The sequence below is a fragment of the Apteryx rowi genome, unplaced genomic scaffold (assembly GCF_003343035.1).
Source record: "Apteryx rowi isolate R43461 unplaced genomic scaffold, aptRow1 scaffold_115, whole genome shotgun sequence".
Taxonomy (NCBI): Eukaryota; Metazoa; Chordata; class Aves; order Apterygiformes; family Apterygidae; genus Apteryx; species Apteryx rowi.
Window position 1 is genome coordinate 2,104,199 of NW_020447364.1, and position 9,741 is coordinate 2,113,939.

A 9,741-nucleotide genomic window follows, 5' to 3' on the forward strand; every position below is an offset into this window, starting at 1 on the left:
TGAAAGTCAGAAGGGTATTGCTTGGCTTACATGTTTACTTCAGCATAAAATAATTAAGGCAGCCAAGCAGAGCGAGTAAAACTTAGTAGAAGCATGTAAATGCAAGCTGTATGTGGTGTTGTGCAGAAATAAAATCTGTTCTAGTGGGTAAAGTCCAGGGAAAACCTTACCAAGTACATAATCTTTTGTCGTGACTGTCTTGTTCAACATCTTCTAGGTTTGCACCTGTAAAGGGGGGAAAAAGACTACTAATGTTTTGATGTATTGGCCTCATATTCTAAGAATTGCTGCAGTTATTCCAACTTTCTCTGTGGAAATTGAAAAAATATTTTAAATAGAGGGACAATACACAATAAAAAGGAACTCCATTTCCAGCAGTTAAACTGTTAAGTCATTCTGAGTACTTCTCTCTCTATCCTAGCCTGTGGTATTTGTCATTTTCCTGGAACTGTAGTTCTTTTTCCAGAAAGAAAAATAGGGAACTCGGAAAGATTTGATGCAAAATGCTGTCATTCACACATGTCTAATATTAGATATTTAATAAGTATGTAATAATATACTGACAAACATTAATATAAAACCCATGTTTTTAATGCTAACAAAATAACGGAGAGAAAAATCTAAATACCATTATTAATCTTGTCAGGGAACTTTAACTAGTGGAACTGTTGCATCATTTTGAATTTGTCATTTTCAGTTCCACCTAGCAAATGCATACTTGAAGTCTTCATTCCTTCCAAGTGACAAATGCACCTAATTCTTAAATTAACTGGCTTATTTTTCCTGTTCAGGACAAGTTGATGTCCTGTGTCAGGGATATATGTTGTGACTTCTTTCTATGTATAACTTTTCTTGTTTATTTCAGAAATGAGGGTTCATTAACATCAACTTTGAGAACACTTCTGTTCTTCACAGCTTTAATGATCACATTACCTATTGGGCTGTATTTTTCATCAAAGGCTTATATATTTGAAGGTAATTGYGTTTCTGTTGATTAGCAATACTATTTAAAAAAGAGGAAAAACAGCCTCTAATAGTGTCTCTGTCCTTCCTGTTTGTTTCTGTTTTGAATATCTGTTTCCTTTTGCAGGCTAAAGGCCCTGTAATGTGTAATTGGAACTGGAAAGTGATATAAATGGCCAATACATCTTTCCCTGCATTGTGGTCTGCAATCTAACATTCACTGTTGTTTGTTATAGAATGATTTGTATGGTATACAGAAGCAGCATTCCCATTACTTATAGAGTACGTAACACCTCCCTTCAGCAGACCTTTATCAGAATCATCAGGGTATGTTTTTTGCAGGCGTTTTGAACTAATGATGTATTCAAGATGGAACAATTGTATATATCCAGTTTGTTTTTTGCTTTTTTAAAACATACCTGCATTTATAGCATAAACCATTAAGCCATAAGCCTGGTTCCAGACCTTGAATGTGATTGCTTGTAGAGTTTTCCCCTAAAACAAAAGGGAAAAAACAAATGATTTTAACTGCTCATATGGAATGGTTCTGTTAAATTGCTAACAACCAAGTTTTAGCCTTGATTCTGCAAGGCTATAATAAATTCCTAATACAGCAGAAGAAAAGCATCTCTTTCAGGAAGAGGGAGGAGAGAGGAAGAAAGCAAGCAGCTGCTCTTAAAAACAGTTTATGAGTCTATAACTAAGTTCAAAGGTCTTTCAAGATGATTCTCCATTGGTGTGTACTGTTATATGTAGTTCTGAAGGTTGAAGCTGAAAACTTGCTAAATAACTTTCAAGATACTTTTTATTGTTTTGGCTCTTTTACCTGAGGCATAGCATAATTTGGCAAGCTAAGCCTTAACTTTGCTTTGTCAGTCAATGACAAGAACTGCCAGCAATTATAGGATTGGTTTTGTTTTTTGGAGTTTTTTGGAACGAATGAATGAAGATAACTGATATTTTGAAATGCTTCTGGTATCTGAAGTCTTAATATTTTAGTAACTGATGAGGWATCATTGTGTTATGGTCTAAGCATGCAAGTTAGGAGGTCTCTAAATTTAACTGTAGTTCTACTGTTGTATCCTTTTATAATGGCAAACAAACTGCATAATCATTTTCCCCCTCTGTTTTCCTACCTTACAAAGAGAATCACAGTTACGGAAAGAGGATGTTGACGTTTATTTGGTGCCAAAAGGTAATAGAAGAAAAAAATGAATATTTAGAACTGGAAACTGTTAACTTCAAAAGCAGGGCATTTATCTTAAATGTTGAATATTTGCAGTGTTGCTTTATTCTAGAAATARTTCCAAGGTGTGTAATTATCATGGTGAATTCTTTCCTGTGTATCTTTCTCAGCTCAGTCTTTTGATACAAGAGTAACTACAGCTTTGGTCTGAAACAATTGTGATTTGGTATTTCACAGTTCCTAATAACTAATATTCTTTACTCTTTGTTTTATTTTCTCAGGTACCTTAGGAATGTCCAACAAAGACAGCTACTTTTATGCTGCCATAGTTGCTGTAGTTACTGTTCATGTGGTACTTGCTCTGTTTGTGTATGTGGCATGGAATGAAGGTACTCGACAGTGGCGGGAAGGCAAACAGGACTAAAATGAAAATCATCATCCTCCGATACCTACAGACTGTAAATAGAATTTTTGTGAATTGAGTTAAAAGCATTCTTCAATGTAGTATACATGCGTATAAAGATGAGGCTAATGCCTCAACTGTGTTTTGGTTAGAACAAGACTTATGCTCATCTCAGATGTGTGCCAGTATTTTCTCTAATGCTGGTGAAAGTTGTACATTAGTCAGGTGGAGCTGAAGAGGTCTTCACCTGAAATTAGAATGAAATAATTGCATATTTCAGAGGGGGGAAAAAAATCATGTAGCTATTTTTGGCATTCTTAGTATTTTTCTGGTCATCTTTGGAAATAGTATTGACATGATGCAAAAATTATGTTTTTCAGTAACTCAATTACTAGTTACAAAAGCTACATAACTTACTATCTAACTCATATGGGAAAGATGTGATTTCTYTTTGCTGTGGATAGCTTCCCCATTTTCAGAACATACGGTCCAACTGAGCATTGTTTTGTGCTAATCGATATGCTAATAGGTATACAGTCTAATTTTGTTTTTGTTGTTGGAAGTGGAATAAAGGCAATGGCTGAACAGGCAGCTCTTTACAGTGGTACGTTGCACAGAGGCTTTTTAACTATAGAAACCAAAAAATGACAAAACAAGTTGAGGAATTCTTCTGAAAAACTTTCTAAGGAACAACTACTGAAGTTTGTTAAAGCTTGGTCATTATTTTTCTATCAAAACTTAAAAAATGTTGCTTTCTGACTTCTGTAATTCATTTGCAGGAAAAGTCTCAAGTTACAGAGAATCATGTAAGATGAATAGGTTGTTTAAATAGTAATGCACGGTAGATGTGTTTAGTGACCCTATAGTGCATTTGTAGTAGTGTGCTTGTTTGAGTCAAAAACACTAGATGAGTTTTGTCTCCTATGAGGTGGAATTAGTCTTCTAAAAAATGCATTTCCACTTTTAAAAGTCATTGCAAAATTAGAACTTGTTAGAAACTCAGGTGGTGTCTTTTTAATGTGAAACRTCAGCTCTGTTTTTTCATTTTCAAATGTAATTTTTGATTATGGCATAAAATTCAACCTTTAATTTCCTTTTGCAGTGTTTGGAATGGAATGGAATGTCTTGCTCATCTTTCTGCTCTTCTGCAGTTAATCTTGCTGATGCAAAGGAAATGGTATAGCATTTTTTTTTTAGTGAATATTTTAAATTGTGGTTGCTCCTGAATTTCTGTGCAAGTTCTTACTTTTATAAAAATTGCATTGCTGGTGGTGAAATTCTAGACGAAGTAACAGCCATAACCCACTCTAATGGGTAGTAGAGGAATGAGTGAGAGAAGACAAGCTGCAGCCGTCTGCAAATGTCCTTTATGAAGCAGAACACAGGAGTTACCACATTATGGAAAACCTAATATTTATGAAGAAAAGCAAGTTATATACTGTGGAATGATACAACATGTTGATCACTTTTTTTTTTTTCCTTGGTTGTGTATGGGGGCTTTCTGTAGTAAAACCATGGTGAGATTTTTATCTCCCAGGATAATAACCTGAAATTCATTTGACCGTTGTGTTGCTGTTAGCAAACTTAATCTGTAGAGAAAATATTTTTTTCCCCAAGGTTCTGGCACTGCACAGAATTTCCCTTATGCAGATGACTGCTTTTATGCTATTGTGCTTTAAGTCTTTCTGTTCCTTTGAGTTTTCCAGGTTGTTATATTAGTTAAGCATTTTCTAGAAGGTTTTTTGTTTAATATAGGACTTGGAATGTTTTTGCTACTACATTTGTCTGTTGTAAAACTTATCCATAAATATGACAAAAATCAGCTAACCATGCACAGTAGCTACTGGAATGTGTTCCCAGGGCTCATTCTCCTCTTTTCCACCCCATCCTAGGGGTGCGCAAACATCCACAGGGTGTGCTAGAATGCAGTTGAAGCACTAGCAGTGAAGCTTATTGCTACTTGGTAGCTTTGCACTAATACAAATCAATCTTTACATTTTGTTTCTGAAACATTAACTTTTCTCATCTAGAAGTCCAGTGTTAGATTGCTGCTGGCACACTGGAGAACGGTCTCGTAGTAACTTGAAACTCAAATTTAGTTTGTACAATGCTGTATTGAGATTTTTCTGCTCTCCAGTATATGAACTGTACATTGTATAATAAATACTGCCTTTTAATAAAGGATTACCCTGCAATACAAGTTCCGCTGCTGAGATCCAGTAAACAAATACTTGTGCTGAACAATTTTTGAATTATGTCTTTAATACTGCTCATGTGTGGCACAGCTTATAACAAATAGGTCAGCTTTAACATGGTTTTCTAGCATTTTTACTCTATTTATAATGGAGTATAAATGGGAAAACTGCTGTYGTGCTTCATTAGCTGGGTATTGTGCTATATCTATGTTATTTGTTTCACATACCAGAATCCCTAGACACTAAAATTGCATTTCCTAGGAATGGTAAGGAAATAATTGCTCGTTATAATTGTTTAGTTACAAACGTCTGAAATGTTTGATCACTATAATGCCTCAGCAATTGGGAGTAACAAGAGCTGAGTATTAATCAATCCATAGGAAGATCTTTTCTTTCAAGGTGATACTTTGGTCCACAGTGTTCTACCTGAGAAAATAAGGTTACTCAGGAGTCTCTGGGCAGCCACGAGGGTGTATGTTGCCTATTCTTGGAAGTTGGAACAACCGCTCAGGTAAGTGATGCAATTAAAACAGTCAAGCAATGGAATTGCACCATTACTAGAGAACTCATAGAACAGAAACTGCAACCCTATGATGTAGAGTGTACATGGAATTAGATACTCTACTGGGATTCCTGTTGTGCCTTATCAATACTAAAATTAATTATACTTCTAGCACTTCATTGCAATCTCTTCAAGTGTTTACTTTCATGTATCTGATATCCCTGTTCATGTCAAAGCTAATTCTCAGTCACTTTTTTTTTTTATTGTGTAATGGCCACTGTGATTGTTTTAGAGTTTGTATAATATTGTATAGAGTTGTAGAATGATCAATATTCTGGTTATTTTGGTTTTTGTATAAAATGGTAATGTAAACTTTATAATGCTATACTTTAAAGTCGTACTGTAAGTGCGTGTTCATTTTATTACTATGAATGAAGTTGGGACAATTGTTATTAACAAGAAAAATGTCGGGAAAACTTTGCCTGCACAAGCTGTTCAATACTTGAAAATCATCTGTCATTTAGAAATAGACTGTCATCTGTTTGTATAGATTGACAATTTCGCAGTTTAGCTTAAGGAAAGTATTGTATCTAGCAGTGAGTGAATATTTTGAGACTGAGATTGTTGTGGGAAATCCCTGGATATTTCCCAAGTTTAAAAATAGTAAAGGTAATTGGGGGCATTAAGAACTGGAAAATCAGTAGCTTTTCAAAATTACTTTAATTTTATTCTGTACTTCTTGTGATCTCTCTGTCTGGCCTTTAAATGCCTGCAGAAAACTGTAGTAGGTACCCAGCCTGTGAAAGTGTGTAGGTGAGCAGCTTTGGTTTGTGGTTAAGGATGCCTGATTTAATTCATCTATTAACTGCTAACACTGAGTAGGAAATCTCCAGAGGAAATAGTAGTGTTGACAACTGTGTGTTGTTAACTGGAACTGTATGTCAGACCTAACACTGGTTAATGTATGCAAACTTTAAGTATTCTTTAAAACATATTTAAAACAAAGTAAAATACTACCCACATTTTATTGCTAGGCAAGAGAGGGCCTAGGAATAACTATCATGTAAAAATTTTTTTTTTTTAAAGAAAACTGAACTCCTGTGTAATCTTCACAATGATGATGATTGTTCGGTACTGTGAAATTGGTGTAGAGTTTGGTTTTTGTCATGCTGCGCTAGCTGATTGACAAACTAGACGGCAGGCTTTTCTGTTGGATCCCTGTGATGKCAGAGGGAAAGTTGATGCAGTGCTGGTTGAAAAATTATATTCTCATGTAGTGCATTGGTGAACAGTAACATGTTCAAGGTTATTGCACTTTTGACAGCTTTTAAACAACTGCCCAGTTACTCTAGCCAGATAAGCTCTGCTTAGGTGTCTGATGGCCCACACAATTGGAGAGGGTGCTCCAAGCCTTCAGGCAGGGGGGTCGTTGCAAATACCTCAGTGAGTAAGAGATGGAAAAGGAGATGGCCTTTAAAGAAAACCAAGTTATGTGTTATTACAAATAATGTAATATGGGTATGATTAAAATTTAGGTAGGCTGCAGCCCATGGGAAGGGAGGGGAGGARGGGTTTTACGAAAGCAAAGGAGTGCCTTGCGGGGAGATAGGGTAGGGTGAGAACTGGAATGTGCTGGCACGGCTCAGTGTTTGATGACTTAGGCACCATGTGTTTCTGTTCAGAAGTGTTTATCCTGCTGTTCTCGGGGGGATTATGCAGAGTCATTGATCTGAAATATTAAATGTAAATCATACAGAATAGCAAGCCAATTCCGTTTTTAACTTTAATTGAAAGTTGTTCATAGGTAGACAGCTTTGCATCTCCTTTTGTGGATGATCTGGGACACATTTGTTCTGCTTTCAGATGTACAAACTGTCATTGTTACTAGCTCTGGTGAGTCATCTCTTAGAGCAGGGTCAAGTCCTTGGAGTGTAAATATTTTTTAAAATACCAAAGAGCAACTGCCACTCTAAGGTCTCATTAGCTCTAATCAACTATTGCTTTAAGCGAGATACACAAGCTTCTTGTTTCAAGTTCACACAAAACAGGGCTTTCTGTTTAATTGCTTGCAAGGGGAGGCTCTCTTGTGCTTGAATGGGGCTTGCAACACGGAAATACTGTATAGTTTGGGGCCTTGCAGTCATTCTCGTATCTGAAGATACATGCTAATATGCTGTGAGTTTCTGAGATGGAGGGATGCAGTTTGACTTCCTTTKCTAGGAGGACTGGATCACAGTGCTGTGTAACAAAGCTGAGGTAGGGTTTAAGACAGAAGTAAACTCTTGAGACTTACATTTTATATTCAAATGGCATTTAAGAGTTTGGCAGAAGTGAGATTTTAGTAGAAAGCAACTTTTTTTTTTTTTTTTTTTTTTTTTTAAGATGCTGGTGTCCCAGTTTGCATTCAGAAAACAGATAGAAGCAATGGTGTTGTCATTTCTGGAAGGCAGGGGTCTGACTGGGAAGCTTTGTGGTAAAGGATGACAGGGGAGAAAAGCTTGGAAAGTCACACAGTTAACTTGTTAGCTCCCCTGATTTCTGGCTGGGGCTGTGCTTCAGCCCTGTCTGGATCCTGCTGCGAGTGCTGAGCGTTGCAGCTGCAGCTCTGGTGGCTTGGCTGTTGGGTACAGCGCTCCTTCAGTGGCTGCCTTGGCGTGGTCTCTTCTAGGCATGGAATTTCATCTCTTAAAAACCCAGAGTCAGGTTCTTGCTACATCATTATTTATGGGAACCTTCTCACTGAGCCCCCCCTAAAGTTGAATGTCTGGGGCTGACTTTTAATGCTGTTTTGTCCTCATGTTGCTGGAACCTCCTTTGGCCTGTGGGCTGTTAGCTGGTTCCTTCTTGTCTGCGATGAATCCACGTGGCTGTCCTGTATTTCTAGGAGTGATCAGGTGCTTGGTTTCAAATGTGCTTTTACAATAGAACAAACTAATCGCAGACCTGGAGAAAAGCTTTTGATGCTTCTAGCTGGCATATGACAAAGTGTGGTTTAATAGTTTTAATGTAAATGGCCCAGGGCAGAAGGTGTGTGTTATTAATTAAAACTGTTTTTAACTGAAGGATGATTTATGAGTGAGAGTTACAGCAAAGTTGAGCAAAAACTGCTGTGGGTGTGGGCCCATGCTGCAGGCACCACTGAGGAGCTATTTAATAACTTCGCTGTTTTTCATCTGCAAGATGCAGAGTTTCTCTAAAGTTGTATGACCTGTCCTTATTAACATGGCTCTCCTGATGTTGCAGATAGAGTGGAAGTACCAAAGTGTAGCTCTGCATCTGGAACGGTTCAGACAGCTCAGTTAAAGGGAACCAATCTTTCTGTAGGTGGTCTTCTGTTTAGTGGAGGGAGGGAATGGAAGGACCCACTTTCTTCTCAAACCTTGTGCCAGTCTGAGCCCTTTCCTAGAACAATTGTTATAGCAATTGACTTAATTTGAAGCATCATTATAGAGCAGTTTTCTTTACAAGGCTGTGTTACTTTTTCGATATAGTATTTTTTTTCTCATACTGTAATGTACACCCTTGACAAAAAAAAACAAAAACAAAGGCTACTCTGAAAACGTGGGTGTTTGAACTGTTTTGGTGGCTGTGTGCATTAGGTAAAGTTGTATTTAAATGTGGAGTGACTGTAGCTCACAGTCTGCAGAATCAGCCCAATGTCCCTGAGATTTACTCTGTGGGTATCATACTGACTGTGCCAACTTGTGCGTTTAATAGCAGAGTTCTCTGCTTGCCTTCATATTTAGTGGCTCTATTATTAGAAATTAGAAATATTCTTGAATAGCTGCTGTTTCATACAAAGTTTTACTTAGTAAAATCTGAATCCTTTCTTTGTTTTTATATTTGAAATGAAATTATAATAACACCTCTCACAATAATAATCGACCAGTTGCATATTAAACCAGCTTATTTGTTTATACTTTACCAGCATTTATTTCTGACCAATTATATGTTTGCAGGAAGCAGCAAGTTCCTCATTCTTTCTTATCACTTCTCCCTCTTCATCTCTCCTAGTAATTTGTGAAGTGGTTTTGAATGCAAGCAAACATTTTGTAACATCTATTGTGATCCCTACTTGAGATTACATTGATCTTTATAGGGAGAGCTGAGGTTTATATACCACTTGGTGGGGATGGTGCTTTGCTGCCCATGTGTTTTCAGAATTGTTAGCGCTTTCAGCTCTGAAATTTGAAGCATAAAAAAAGTAATGCTGTAAAATTTTCCATTTTATAAAAATTTTTAGTCGGCTGTGTTTGTCATTGGCCTTGGGAGGGGTAATTAACAGCTCTAAAATAATAGAATGTTGCTGTGTTGTCATGCTCATTGGATGCAAAACAGTTCAACACTGCTTTCAAATGTAGTTTTATTTTAGCATGTTACAAGATTTAACATTTAAATCCACTGAGTAGAATCATCAGTGTGATCCAGTCTGTCTTCACTTCTCCAACTCTTAAAGAAAACTACCCTGAACCTTTTGGTAAGGACATTTTAC

At 36.8% G+C, this 9,741-nt stretch overlaps 1 protein-coding gene across 6 annotated transcripts; it reads left to right on the top strand.

The window, feature by feature from the left end:
• The first annotated feature begins 678 nt into the window (after window positions 1-678).
• VMA21 (VMA21, vacuolar ATPase assembly factor) lies at window positions 679-8,785 on the top strand. 6 transcript variants are annotated; one of them, XR_003255784.1, is made up of 4 exons: window positions 679-975; window positions 2,431-2,607; window positions 3,655-3,729; window positions 3,836-8,785. XR_003255784.1 is itself a non-coding variant. In XM_026079794.1 (3 exons), exons 1-2 carry the CDS (start codon window positions 801-803, stop codon window positions 2,571-2,573), a joined length of 318 nt encoding a protein of 105 aa, XP_025935579.1. In that variant the 5' UTR covers window positions 679-800; the 3' UTR covers window positions 2,574-2,607; window positions 3,655-8,785. The 6 variants fall into 6 exon arrangements, 2 of the variants coding, with proteins under 2 accessions (XP_025935579.1, XP_025935569.1); XR_003255785.1 differs by having other exon boundaries at window positions 5,166-8,785; XM_026079794.1 differs by having other exon boundaries at window positions 3,655-8,785.
• Window positions 8,786-9,741: the final 956 nt, after the last annotated feature.

Bases quoted from the DNA above. Each gene is read 5' to 3' on its own strand.
- VMA21 (XM_026079794.1), top strand. From the start codon at position 801: ATGTCCTGTGTCAGGGATATATGTTGTGACTTCTTTCTATGTATAACT.